This window comes from Macrobrachium rosenbergii, chromosome 3 (assembly GCF_040412425.1).
Source record: "Macrobrachium rosenbergii isolate ZJJX-2024 chromosome 3, ASM4041242v1, whole genome shotgun sequence".
Classification (NCBI taxonomy): Eukaryota; Metazoa; Arthropoda; class Malacostraca; order Decapoda; family Palaemonidae; genus Macrobrachium; species Macrobrachium rosenbergii.
The window spans coordinates 23,060,903-23,076,197 of NC_089743.1; the positions used below are offsets into that span (position 1 = coordinate 23,060,903).

Here is a 15,295-nt window from a genome sequence, read left to right on the forward strand (position 1 = left end):
AGGTTTCGGCCCCCTCGGAGGAAGTTTCCGCCCTTCTCCCCAAGAAGGCAGTAGAGATAGTCGAAGATGTGGGCTCAGAGGGATTCTACAATCGCCTTTTCATAGTCCCCAAATCTTGGGATGGAGACCAGTCCTGGATGTTAGTGCACTAAATGTCTTCATTCAGAATGGAGATCAATCATTCTATTCTTGCCTCCATTCGTCAAGGAGACTGGATGGTCTCGGATAGACATGGAAGATGCGTACTTTCACGTCCCTACGCACCTGGATTCGAGGAAGTACCTCAGATTTGTTTTCCAGGACCGAGTCTTCCAGTTTCAAGCCCTGTGTTTTGGGCTGTCGATGGCCCCTCAGGTTTTTACTCGCTTTCTCGCCCCCTTGGCTCCATCTCAGAGGCATCAATGTCGCTCTCTATTTAGACGATTGGCTCCTTCGCTCCCCGATGAAAGAACAATGCGCGGACCTTCACAAGACCCTTTGCCTAGCCAACGATCTAGGATTACTCATCAATCATTAGAAATCCCAGCTGGCTCCTTCTCAGGAGATAGTATATTTGGGGATGACACCCAACTCTCTTGCTTTTCGGGTTTTTCCATCCCCCAAGAGAGTGGAATCCTGTCTGAGAACAGTAGACGAGTTTCTCTCTCTCCAGACCTGCTCTGCCAACAGATGGCTGAGTCTCCTTGGAGCTCTAGCATTCAAAGAACAATTTGTTTCCCTGTTATGGTTACATATGAGAGTTCTTCAGTTTTTTCTCCGAGCCAGCTGGGACAGGAAACATCACCTGGACTCGTTCATGTTTTCTGTAACTTCCGAAATCAAAAAGCACCCGCTTTGGTGGAAGTCAAAAGACAGGTTACTAGAAGGGAAGTCCCTTCTCATACAGAACCCAGACCTCAGCTTTTATGCAGACGCATCAGACTTAGGCTGGGGAGGTCTCTGGGAAGTGGTCACCGGAACAAAAGTTTCACATAAATGTGGAGGAATTAAAAGGCGATCCACCTGGGATTGTAAGCCTTTGCCTTGGAAGCTTCTGGGAAGACAGTAGCAGTCCACTCAGACAATACCACACCTCTGTCCTACATAAGCATGCAAGGGGGAACGCATTTCTTCTCCCTTTGCAAGGCAGCAAGGGCCTTCTTTTGGCAAACCAAAATCAGACAAAAATAGTAACAAGATTTGTCCAAGGCAGACTGAATGTCCTGGCAGACCAACTGAGCAGGTGCGATCAAATCATTCCCATGGAGTGAACTTTAGATCCACAGGTTTGCTTACACCTTTGGAAACTGTGCGGAACTCCGACTCTGGATCTCTTCGCAACTTGCAAAAACCATTGTCTTCCTCATTTTTGTTTGCCAGTCCCAGACCCCTTAGCATGGGTGACAGATGCCATGTTGCAGGACTGGTCATACAAAGACCTCTATGCCTTCCCACCATTTGAGATGATACGAGAAGTCTTGAACAAGTTCTGGTCACACCAAAATGTGTCGATGACACTAATAGCGCTTTTTTGGCCTCTAAGGGAATGGTTCCCGGATCTTCTGGATATGTTGATAGACTTTCTAAGGCTTCTATCACTAAAACGCAATCTGCTCAAACAACCCCACTTCCGATGGCTCCATCGAGGGTTGTCAAATCTAGCGCTGACAGGTTACAGACTGTCAAGAAATTACTCAGAGCAAAGGAGTTTTCAAGGACAGTTGCAAACTTTATTGCGAAATGCAAACAACAGTCATCCACCAACGTCTACCAACATACATGGTCCATATTCCGCATTTGGTACAGAAGTAATCGCATCTTGTCTTCTAAGATGTCTTTAATGGAAATCGCTGAATTTCTGTTGTATCTGAAAACTAGATACAACAGTTAAAGGTTACAGGTCCATGCATAGCTCTGTTTTGGCATAGGGGCCTGGACCTATCTGCTAGCCAGGATATTTCCGATCTTATTAGATCATTTGATACATTTAAGACGAGGGATTTGCAACCAGTACCACAGAACCTAGATGTGGTCCTAAAATGGCTCGGGTTTGAACGTCTTAATTCCACGTCCCTTAGGAATCTTACGAAGAAGACCCTCTTCCTGGTAGCCATAGCCACTGCTAAGAGAGTCAGTGAGATACAGGCAATTGACAAGAGCTGGATTTGCTCATGGTTATGCGGTCTGCTCTTATACGCTTGGATTTCTTGCAAAAAATGAGACTCCATCAAAATCTTGACCTCGTTCTTTTGGTATCAAGAATTTAGGGGAAGTGCTAGGCTCAGAAGATGAAGAGAGAGTGCTTTGTCATGTAAGAGCTTTGAAGTTTTACCTACTTAGGACTGAGAAGATAAGGGGACCCACCAGTAACCTATGGTGTTCGGTCAAAGACCCTTCATGACCCCTTACGAAGGATGCCCTTTCTTTCTTTCTCAGGGATCTCATTCAGGAAGTGCATTCCCAAATTGAAGAAGAGCAACTTCCTATTCTTAAAGTCAGATCTCACGCTATTAGAGCCGTAGCTACGTTGTTAGCTTTTAAACACAATCTCTCACTCTCTTTTATTCTCCAAACGATTTATTGGAAATACAAATTGGAAATGCAAGTTAGTGTTTACATCCCATTACTTAAAAGAAGTGGAAACCATTTTTAATAATTTCAGTACCCTAGGTCCGTTATTGGTGGCTGGCATGGCACTGGGGGAGGAAGAGTAAGAAGTGTCCCTTCCAACCTGATTCTCTTTGCCTTTGGCATAGGTCATTGAGTCTTTGGAGAGCCTGGGGGTGCTATGTGCTTGGACACCCGCCAGTTTTTTTTATGGATGGTGGAGGGGTTTTAAATTTTTGGTATAGTGCCGCACTGCTGCGGTTAAGATAAGCTTCAACTAGAGGCAGTATCTTCCAGCAACAGCACTCGAGGTAAGGAAACAACAAGCATGGTATCAATGCTAGCAAACTTTTCTATTCTCAAATTCATTACATGTACTAATGTTTTGGGGTAGAAGATGTCCATGCACCCCACCTCCTATCAGTGTGGGAATCAGCTATGTAATTACCTGGGAAGTTACTTATATAAAAATGACTTTTTTATAATAAAATAAAATTTTATATATAGGCTACTTACCAAGTAATTACAGAATGGGAGCCCACTCTCCTCCCCTCGCATGGTCATTTAGGCACAAACAAATTGAGGTTCTTTGCTGAGTTGTTCCTCTCTTTGCCGAAAGTGGGTGGGACTAGCTACCTACACCAAAACAAAAGAATCACTACCACAAATTTTCAAATTTTAGCTGCCGTACTAGTTAGAAACTATAGCTATGTAATTACTTGTCAAGTATATATATAAAAATTTATTTCATTATAAAAATGTCATATTATTACCTAAGACATTATCCAGCAAAAAGTCATCTTCCCTCTTAGGGTAAATCTACAAGACAGATCTGAAATGGTTACCATTTAAGGAATCTCAAGATATGGAAGCGTAATGCTTAGTAATTAGTTTTTATGGTATAGTACTTTATTTTTCTTAAAGACTTCAGTCTGACTATTGTAGATTCCAAGAGAATAAAGTAAACATTTTGCTTGAAAGAATAAGGTTAATATATTAGCAATGAAAAAATACACAATATTTAACAAAAAAATTATGATGATACATGCTATAACAGGCCTATTTCAGTATGGGGTTAAAGATCTAATTTCACATGACATGACTAAAACCAATCTGAATAACAGTACACATTTCTCATCTGCTGAACCTGTTTATATATGAAATAGGATGTGTATGTGTAAATAATTCTAGTATACAGTTATTTTGTAATTTTGAAATTACAGTAAATGCTCGTATCAGAATTGTGATGGTACGAATTTGAAAACAATAAGCAAAGACAGTTATACATAGTCATCACCCTAAAATTCAAATTGTTAAAATAAGTAAATACAAAATATACACATCACACATGAAGTTATGGGGATTATTTTAGGGATTTAGGCATTACCCATTAAAAGGATAAACCTTTTGCTTCAGATTTTTCATGAAGACAGTAACACAGCCTGTGTAACTAACTAAAACCTCTTATTGTAAGCATAAAAAAATACTTCTGTGTAAGACTATATAAATATTCCTTCCCAGAGTTAGTCAATAACATTTAAAATTATTAATAAAACAACTAGCATTTGGCAAAATCTCACAGAGCCTTCCCTTGTATTAGGAAAACAGTTGATGGCCGGAAAAAATCCATTTACTCTACAAAATTGGGCAGTGGGATAATATTCAACTCTTTTTAAGAGATGTTAAGGCAACGTAACACAAGACCCAGACTCACGAGATAGCAATCTTCACAGTATGGTTTAGAATCGAGGGCATAAAAGGGCTTCCCTTGAAGCTGGAGGTGACAGACAATGCACACAAAACATTTGATGTGATAAACTTGTTCCATAGCTGTGCAGCCACTGCCTTCGCCAACCACCTTCTCCCCACACCGAGTGCAAATACCTGAAAATAGAGACTTGTTTAAAAACTAAAGACTTTAAAACAACTGGCCAGAAATTATGGTGACTAAATTTATGTAGTAAAATAATTGCCGCATTTTAGAAAAGTTTGTGGGCTTCAGAAATAAAGTCCTATTTTTTTTTTTAGTCTTTACACACTGATGATACAGTTGCTTTATCAAATTGTTTTTGAAAGGCCAAGGCATACAAGTTTTGAATTTAAAAAGTAACAAAAATATCAGCACGGAGATTTCATAGAAACAGACCTCAAAAGGAATTATGAAATTCAAGTCTCTTAAATGCATATTACACACTTCCCATGCAGACTGGTTAATGAGTATCTCAACGAAGGTTATAACTGAAGAACACATAAATTCCAGTCATTAAAGTTTTGATCAACCATGTAACATCAAATTAAAGTATGATAATTCTAAAATTATTTAACCTTCCCATGCCTTGGAAATACAGTACAGCATACATACTGTGCACATTTCCTTTGTAATGAAATACTACAGTTTTAAGCACATTCATCCCTCTGGCTGTAACAGATACTGAATTATTACCAGTGACAATGTTAACCAAACAATACATGAAATCAAGCATCTGAAAAAAATTTTCAATGGGATGACATTTGCCTTTTCTTGAAATACACAGGTAATAACTAGGAGGAATTATGTCCATGATTATGGGCACAGCTCATTTCTTTACCTACTTTTACCACTTGTGGGCATCATTCCGCTGATAAGGCACACCCATGCAGTGTGCAATATTTCATACTTTACTGAAAAACTTGTAAATGTATTAGATGTTTTCAGAATGTATAATTTCTTCCTTTTGATCTTTACTATGTAGCCAACTAGGCCCAATTAGGTCAGGTTTGACTTTGGTGCTGCTTTTGACTGTGTTAATCATGCTACCCTACTTGCTTTGATACCACCTCCTTAGTACATATCTGATACCACCTCTTTAGTACATATCTGCAGCTGCTGAATATATGGGCAAATTATGGAAAATCTGTGATGACACGGAATGCTGTTTTAGGTCACTGCACTCTTCCCATATATGTATTATTATCCACTATAAATTTATTCTCAATGAAATTTATTTTTGTTTATAAGTGATTATTAATTTTGATTCCAATGACAATCATAAACCTATGGGACATATGTTATGATGAACTTTGCTAATTTTTCAATCAACTTGAGATGAGTAATTTTTGGGAGGGTTTGGCTGCTTGAGCCATGTGAAACAGATATTTTTGTCTGTAAAAGGTCACTACTTGGTCCACCTCCAAAAACATTTAGACCACTTTGATGAATGTTCTTTATGAAATATTATTACCTATTGATAAATGTTCTTTATGAAATTTTATTACCTATACGAAATTCCTACGTTGGAGAGAAAATATCTACTCTTGAAAAGATTTATAGGATTTCGTTGAAGCAAAAATCATTTCATAAAGTTTTTAAAAAATTGACTTTAAACAGCAAAGAATATGTACTAAGAAAAATGAAAATACTGTAGATGACTGAAAACAGCTGTATGTATAGAAATGCCATGAAAATAAATAACAAAATTAACTAAAAATAAAAGACACTTCTACATGAAACAGGTGTAAGAGTGTTTATGTCTTATAGTGCTTTCACATTTTAAAGTTTTATATGGAATTATATGTCTTCATAACAAAAAACTTCTTTGTGATCTTTATAGCAAGTGAACATTAATATGAATAAACAATTTGCAAACTTTGCCAAAAAGTTAAACCCCAATTTAGATTTATAGGGAGAGTTTAAAATTGGATCTAAGTATCCCCAAAGAAAAAGGGCTTATCTTAACGGGTTTTAAAGGCCAAGAAAGAAATGCCAGCAACATACTGACCCAGAAAAATGGCCAGCATCTTTTCCTAAATTTTTAGTATTATAGCAGGTCTAGGACACTGGATCCCCAACAGCCAGGTCTGTTAAATGACCATGCCTTTTAATGGCATGCACCTAATTTTGAATGTTGGATGTCATTCTTGATTGCAAATTTCTTTTTCAGAAACAATAGTATGCAGAGAAGTCTTTGAAGATTTCTGAAGACCTGTTTTAACCTAAGTGAAAGTGTTTCTTCTTTTTTTCTGCTATTTTTTGAATATTGTTTCCATGCTTGGTCTTCAGCAGCTGACTCACATTTCAAATTGTTGGATATAAACCCAAGTTTTATTTAGTTCCTTATCCATGGTTCAGTGTTACTCTGGCACTGTTGTTCACTAAACTGATCATAATTTCTAAAATTTTTCAGAATTCTGATCATCCTTTGCATTCAGATTTTCTAAGATTATATCATCTGCCATTTAGTACTAGATGATATGCAGTAAATTCTAAGCCTCACCTTTTCTGTGTGAGGTTCGATTCCACATACTTTTATAATGCCACTGTGACCAAATTATGGAATGATTTTCCTAATTGTGTAGCTGAATCTTTGGAAAAGTTCAAACTTTGTGTAATGCTTTGTTGTTAAGAAAGTTCACAGTATCTTATTTTACAATTTACCTGCTTTATCTGATTTATTTTGCTCAGTTATTTTATTTTTTTTTTATAACCTTTACTCCTACAGTATATTCCTATTTTCCACACTGGACTGTTTTATCTGTTAAGGCTTTTGGGCTTTTAACACGGCTCTTCCAACTGGGCTTGCAGCCTGGCTAATAATAATAATAAATGATTCAGTATGTGACCAGAAGACCATTATAAGGGCAGTTACATTAATTCAGACTCAGGCTTGTGTTTACTGTACATTGTTATGCACACAGTTTTAGTGAGTGCATATTTTGATCAAATTTTAAGGAGGTTGCATTTCTTATTAACATCCCATTTCCATCTACAACTCATCTCAGTTGTTCATTAATTAGCTGTAGGTTTCTTAGTCTATACTACCTTATCTCTGGACTTTTTTAAGCTTATTAATATGCATTCAGTTTTGCAATCTTTCTTTTTTTCCTTCTCAAACTCTTACAGCACTCGTTTTGAACAAAATATTTTTAACACTTCATGACCAGGTACAACTGTACCATCAACAAAAAATTTACATTATACATTTTTTTCTTAGAAAATATCCAATGTATATATTAAATAACAGAGATCCTACACACTGTCTTGTGATAATTCTCTTGACAAGTTTTTGGTGCAGATTTTTCTTTTGCACTGTAAACTTCTACCAATTACATAACTTCCACTGTTCTCCACTTTCTCCCTCACAAAAACTTGGCATTAATGTGTGTGCATGTGTATGTTTGACATTAGGCTAGCTTTTCTTGTTCCATTCCTGTGATTTGTGTTAATTACCTTACTGCACATAAAATGTACTTTTCGAGTATATTTGTTTCAGTGCTAAAAGTGATAAATGGTTACAAAAACTGGCTGCCAGTATGTTTCCAATATACTAATTTACCATGTTTACTTGTGTACAGCTCAGTGGTCTGGTTAAACTAAGATATACTTAACTTGTGTACAAAACAAATTCCTTACATGTAAAATACAGTAATTTTAAAAAAAGATTTCATTCAAGTTTATTTAATGAATTAAAGCAATTGCACATCACATACTCTACAAATATTAAATAAATATAGTAATAACTTTATAATTGTTTTGAAATCGTTTTAAGACTTTTCACTATCTGTTAACCATCTCTTGCCCATTTTCTCCCAGTTTTTTTTTTTTAACAAACCTTCCTAGATCATGTTACAAAATTTAGCAGCCATGGTCATAATAATGAATATCAAAAGATGACTACAATTCATTCAATACTTATCCATGTTTAATTTTGGAAGATAATCAGTTAGGCTTCATTTGGTATATCATGCAGACATGAGAGAGTAAGTTACATGGATACAAGTCATTCAATACTTATTGTGTGATCACTTTCTTAACCTATTCTTGGCCTGACTGCTGGTGGTATTATTCAAAGCCTCAGCTGGCAGTCTGTTCTGAAATTAAGTTACTAGGTATGTAAAGGAGTGACAACAGTAGCTAGTATTAAACATTTGTAGTTAAAAGTTTCCATCTGTTCGATCTAGTTTGATTAGTATTAAGGCCAAAAGATACCATTATCTTGGAAGTTTCTATTAAATGACCTCTTAATCAATACTTTTCTAGAGAGCACATGCTGAGGCAGTCAAGCCTCCTTTGATATACAATGTGTCTGATTCATGGTATGGTATGTATTAATTTGGTTCATTTTCTGTACTACCTCTCATCTTTCCATGGGATGTGCACAAAGCATACACTTACATGGGGTCTAACTAGTGCACTATAAAGTAACTATGGTCTTCTTTGACATTTAATGTATCCTAGTCTTTTCTGGGCTTCTTTTTAACTTTTATACTTTGCTTATAGGACAGCAAGTCATTAACAACAATGACTTCTAGGCTCTCCTCTTTAAGATAACTATCTCCTTACTAAATACTGTATACTTGGAATTCATGTTTTTATGACATTTTTTGCAGGTCTTTGTATGACCATTCTTGAAATAATTACAAATGATCTCTCTCAATAAATCCATGCTTATTGTTTAGAATTTGATTGTGGCTCATTATATCGTCTGCTATGATGGATTCCATTATCTTTACAGGAACTGAAGTCAGGTTGACAGGCTTGTAGTTCCCTGGGTCATCATTATAAATCCTTCTTGAATATTGGTGCACTATTTAAATTTCTAGTGCTTCACCGTGTTTTCTTTACTCCACACATGCTTTACAAAAGGTGAGGAGCAATATCCTTTGCTTCTTTGATTACCCTCAGTGAACTCCATCTAGACATGGGGACTTGTTTTGGTTCAATTTTGTTCTGATTTTTACCACTTATTCTGTTAATTCTATTTTCCTTGGTATAATACTGGGACACTTGGAATTTCTGGGGTGTCTTCTCTGTGTACACAATGGCAAAGTGTTCATTTAAAAGATCTGCCATAACTATTCCCTAATAATATATCCATCTCAATCTTTTAAACGCCCTATTGTATTCTTGGTTGGTTTTCTAATCTTCACTTCTTCAAAAATGCTTTCTGGATTTTCTTTGCCTTCCTAATTAATCAGGTTACCTTCCTGCACTTTTTTTTATTCACTGTTTCTAATTTTTAGTTTTTGTGCTTTCTGTCTGACCCTGATTGCTTCAACAGTACCCTACTAAACCATCTTGCCAATTTGATCCCATCTTTTGTTACTTTTCTTGATGGTTACAAGACGTTGGCTTTCCTTGAAAGCCACTTTTCATCTGTTTCCCTTCAAGGTGTCCTTATTTTTGTTTAGTTTCTTCAGACCCATCTACAGTCTCGTTTTGAGATAGAAAAAAAATCCACTTATCCTCCAATACTATTACAAAGTAGAAAAAAAATCCACTTATCCTCCAATACTATTACAAAGTTGAGAGAGAGAGAGAGAGAGAATATTCCAAATTTCAGTAGTAAAGGGTATTATCAATTGTGTGTCATGGCATATCTACACACAAAATTTTATCGGGAAGATTCCAACTAAAGTGAGCTGAAATAACATGCAGCAGCAAAATAATATACTGTAGTTGCACATAATTAGCATTCTGTCATGAGTTCTGGCTAATTTTACTTCCAAGTAATGTAATGTACTGGCATAACATCTCATACCCGTAAAACAGCATGAGTAAAAAGTTAAATGCACATTTTTTTTTTTTAAACTGGGTATTACAGTCGAATTTTATGGACGACATTTTGGAAGTACAATAGCTTATAAAATAAACACATAGAATGCATGCATACTTACATGAATGCAACATATTAATGCCCAAAATTAAATACAAGTACGAAAATCAAAACATATTCAAACTACAATAAAAATCAATCAAAACGCTGTTAAACCAAATTCCGACACCCAAATCTAAACACAGTGGCAGCCAATGTTACATAAAAACTGAAATAGAAAAAAAATTAAAAATAACACTACCATTATGGTAAAACCCAAAAATCTACAAAACTAAAACCTGCAGATCATTTAAGTTAAAAAACGAAAAACCACGATGCACATACACGAGTCATACGCACCAAAGAACTCAGGGTCATTGGTACTATCCATGGACTGAACAAGCAGATTGGTAAGAGCATCTACTTCAGCTTCCTTGCCCACTTTATCAGGGTTGAGTAGGGGTTGATTCGTAGGTGCGGGGGCCAGCCCCCGGGCACGGGGTGATGTGTACGGCCCATAAAGGCTGTAGCCGGATTTGTTTGACATCTGACTGGAGGGTCTCGGGGTGATTGGCTCGTAAATGGATTCGTAAGTGGAACTCTGCAAGGGTAAATTATTTCATTAATAAAAAGGCTAAGGATTTTATCATTTAATACAATGTCAGAATATACACACACACATATATATATATATATATATATACATACATATATATATATAAATATATTATATATATATCTTATATATTTATATATATATACCACTGATACATAAAATTAACTTAGCTCTCCACTGAGCTGATTAACAGCTCTCCTAGGCTGGCCCAAGGATTAGATTTATTTTTATGTAGCTACGAACCAATTGGTTACTTAGCAACGGTACCTACAGCTTATTGTGGAATCCGAACCACATTATAGCGAGAAATGAATTTCTATCACCATAAACAAATTCCTCTTGTTCTTCACTGGCCGGTCGGAGATTTGGACTCGCACCAACAGAGTGGTAGCTGAGAACAGAACCTGCTCTACATACATACATACATAGACATTATATATATATATATATATATATATATATATATATATATATATATATATATATATATATATATATATATATATATATATATATATATATATATATATATATATATATATATATATATATACACAGTATACACATACACAAACCATTATGATGCAATGTACTTTGCAAGAACTTAAACACTGTGAATGAAAATTTTATTGATGAATATTAAAAACACATCTAGGAACAAATACAAACATGAAATAATGGTGACGAATATACTGTAAACAGGAAGCCAATGTGCACATTACTCACATGAGGAACCCTGCAGCAATTACAAGTGTATGATTAAGATTTTTCTCAATTATTCATGTGTAACAATCTGGAACCCTATTGTGACCCATCCCTGGCCACTGGGGCTGCAGTTTGAAAACAACTGATTCAGACTATATAGGATGACTGCAAATTGATCTGACAAAATTGTAGCTTTATTGTCATTATGACCAGAGATAATGATTTTTTAATGCCCTCTCCCTATTTTCACTTACTCATCTCCCACTGGAAGGGAGCAGGGGATCTCGTTTGAAAAAACTAGCGTCCCCTAATCCCACGATACTTTATGGCAAGTTGGGTTGAAATTGGTCCAGAAGTTCTCGAGGTGTTGGATCTGGAAAGTTCAAGCTGAACAAACTGAGCTAAAAACAGGAAGGTAATAATGCGCAGTACATACTTCTCAAAAAATGGATATGCATTTTATTTGTGAGCCATTTCCAAATCTGTACAGCTCATTCTAATAACCTTTCCCTTCATGAAGTTATATCGAAACCCATCAGCAATGGATCAAGAAATTCCTGGATTCACCTCAAAATCTGATGAACTGATGTCTTGGTGCATCTAACCATCTTGGTCTTTTGTACAGAGTTTGTAGTGTGTGTGACACACACACTACAGGTCAGACAGACGATTTTCGTTCTTGCCCATTTCTGCATGATGGTCTACCTTGAACCAAGAGAGCTTGAAAACACTTCACCTATGCAGAAGCAGTTGCAATGAAAAGATAAGCAAGACACACATATTAATTGACTGGAAGACATGCACACAAACCCCTTTATTCCCTTCGAAGGGTTGGTGTCAAAAGTAGTTATCCTTCCATTAGGCATGGAGCTAGCAAACTCATCCTAGAAGACTTTAAACCCTAATAGATGTGTACAATAATTTTATAGGTTTGAGAGGATATTTATAATAATACTAATACTTATAAGGATATTTATAATAATAATACTTATAATGAATAATAATATGCATAATACAGCAATGAAATGAGGACATGAGGCTCAACTACCTACAGTACATCAGTTAGCTATTGCAACACGCTCCCCATTTAGTCTGTCAATATCTTATCTGCGATAGAAGTCAAGACAAACATCAATCAGCGAAAAATAGCTCTTTCAGTTACCGATGCCTATAAGTTATTAACATTGCAAATGTTCTACCACTTTTATCATGCAATAATTGCCATTAATGTTTAGCCTCTTTCACATCTGGTACTGCCTTGGATTTTGTCTCTAAGTGGGGTTATTAATTCAAGCCTGGACATTTTTTCTAAATTTAGCAGACAAGCCTTGGTTCGCTTTGAATGCTTATAAGCCCTATTCACTTTCTCATGCCAAACTAAATTTACTTCAGGCATCATCAATTTAGTTTAAAAATTTTATTGTTGACTCAGCCCCTCTCTGACTTCACCAATAGTGATTTCTATCGCTCCTTTTGTAGTCGAGCGCTACTCTATTTATATGAGGGTCAGGTGTTTTCACACCAATTTAAAAATCACTGAGAAAACGAAACGACGTCAAAGTTCAAAAATACTACTTTACCATATTTATTAATTTTTACTTGAATGAATTTAATTGTAGAATACTGTCCTTTTACAATGTTTTATTATTAACTAAGAGGAATTTTATAATTAATTAATAATAGTTTTCATTTTAAAAGTCATGAGAAATTATCCTCTTAAACCCTGAAATCGTGTTCTGGTAGTAATTCGTTTCTGCACCAAGGCACTATTGTGATATCAAAACCGTGGACGCCACATTATCACCTGAAAAACCTGAAAACTGCAGTAAAATGCTAGTAATCCTTCCGAACCTGTAGGGAATGCGACAAAAACAAAATGTACTCAGGAGGAGACTGTGACACCAAAGCAAAATCAATAATAAGCACTGTTTATGGACCGAGAAAGTATAATCAATTGAATCCTACCGATGCAAACAGTTCTCATACACATGAACCACATTTTTATTTAAACTGAATACACCTACAAATCTAATTAAAACAAGATTCCACAAACTGAGATACTAGCCTATACACAAATGATGTATTAATTCACTGAAAACAATTCATGTTTCCCCTTTCGCACTGGAACTGGATTTGATTGAGAAGTTTTCTCAAATATGTCTAAATATTCTCAGGTCATTTTGAAAACTGAACATTCGATTTTGTTGAACTTTGATCTAAAATAAACAATTCTGAATATAAGCTGGGAATGAAAGTACGCAAATCATGAAAGTAAAGTTCTGGCTAATTACAGAATATCAAGGCCTTTTAAAATAAAAACTGCTCCTATCATTTATTGTCTAAAAGGTTGACAATAAAGTTCCGTCACCACGACGGACAAATAAATGCAAGAAGAATATATGAAATAATCTTATTTGTTGTCATTAATATGGTAATTCGTTACGCATAATGAAGGGCGGAAAATTACGTATATCTAAACACTAGAAAAGACAAGAATTTGCAGTAACGAATACACAACAGCATCTGTCGTCTCAGTGCCTTTGGACACTTGCCCAATAGTCAGTGCAAGACGTAAGGATACACATACAGGCTTAAGAGCGCATTAGACTCCAATGAACTTGTGAATACGATCTAATTGTCATTCTGCCCTCTTTAACAAAAAGAATACACAAATTATAAATGCAGGGATAAATCATACACTTCCACGGCTTGCGAACAAGCATTCAACGGTGTGTGTGTGTGTGTGTGTGTGTGTGTGTGTGTGTGTGTGTGTGTGTGTGTGTGTGTGTGTGTGTGTGTGTGTGTGTCAGAGAGAGAGGGAGAGACTAAAAATAATCAATGTTTGCAAGCGTTCAAGGTCCATTCTAGATCAAACCATGTCCTCACAGATACCCACAAACTGTTTGTAAACAAACATCTCCCCCAAATGAAGATACCTTAGCGCCAGGTGTCTTTTGCAACCATAACACGCAACAAGCTTTAGATGCGAGAAGTAATAAGAGTACAATTCTTTACATTCAAGGTTAAGGTTGTATAGGTGGAGTCGTTGTATATGATTAAAATCGTAAAGGGCTCCTAATGCGGTCTGTACATTCCTAAATGTTTCAGACTACATATATACATGACATTTGATCCGTGTTGCCAGTCACTTTCCTACGTAAATTATATTTCTTGCATAACATATATGCTTTTAGCAACTTCCAGTCAAGCAAATAAACGATAAGCAACATTCGAACGCTAAGATCGACAGAGCGGGCCACTTATAATTTCCGTTGTACACAAGAATCGGTTCTTGAACACTTCAAGGCACCCAAACGCTTCCGAAATCGTCTTGAAAAACTTAGATTATCCTAAACCATTTGTACGGTAAAGAGCGAGTCAACGATACAATATCATAAGTCCTTGTTTCACCTATCATTAGTCCCAGATTTTTAATTGAACCTGACTTTAAATTAAGAATTTTTACCTTAATATTCCTTCCATGCAGGATTCATCTTAAAATTTCAGTTAGTTTAATACAGATACCCATGTCGCGCCTGGAAAGCATTTTTTGGTGAAATCATGGGGACTATGGAACTTTCAAGACCATTAATTCAACTTCACGATAAATAATACTATGAAACTTGAAAAGAGAGAGGAAATTAAATATACAAACAGGAACGGAAATAAAACTGCACAAAACATGATAACTGGACATGAATTTTATCGTGAGTAATAAAGTGAATGGCCAGGGTAGAGAGGCAAAGCGTGACAAGAGGTCTCTGACAATGGCTGTCTTCTAGAGGTATTTAGAGGCTCGATATACTTCAGTGTCTTC

At 36.0% G+C, this 15,295-nt stretch overlaps 1 protein-coding gene across 2 annotated transcripts in view; it reads right to left on the reverse strand.

Annotated features, from left to right (window-relative positions):
- Positions 1-15,295, reverse strand: part of Zyx (lipoma-preferred partner zyxin) — a 167,402-nt gene that overhangs the window by 18,141 nt on the left and 133,966 nt on the right. The window contains exons 5-6 of one of the 2 annotated variants that reach the window (XM_067128392.1): positions 10,518-10,758; positions 4,301-4,470 (exon numbers count right to left, since the gene is read on the reverse strand). In XM_067128392.1, the coding sequence (XP_066984493.1) occupies positions 4,301-4,470; positions 10,518-10,758 (411 nt within the window). Of the gene's footprint in view, positions 1-4,300; positions 4,471-10,502; positions 10,759-15,295 lie in introns of both variants that reach the window. The other variant, XM_067128382.1, reaches the window with a different exon arrangement.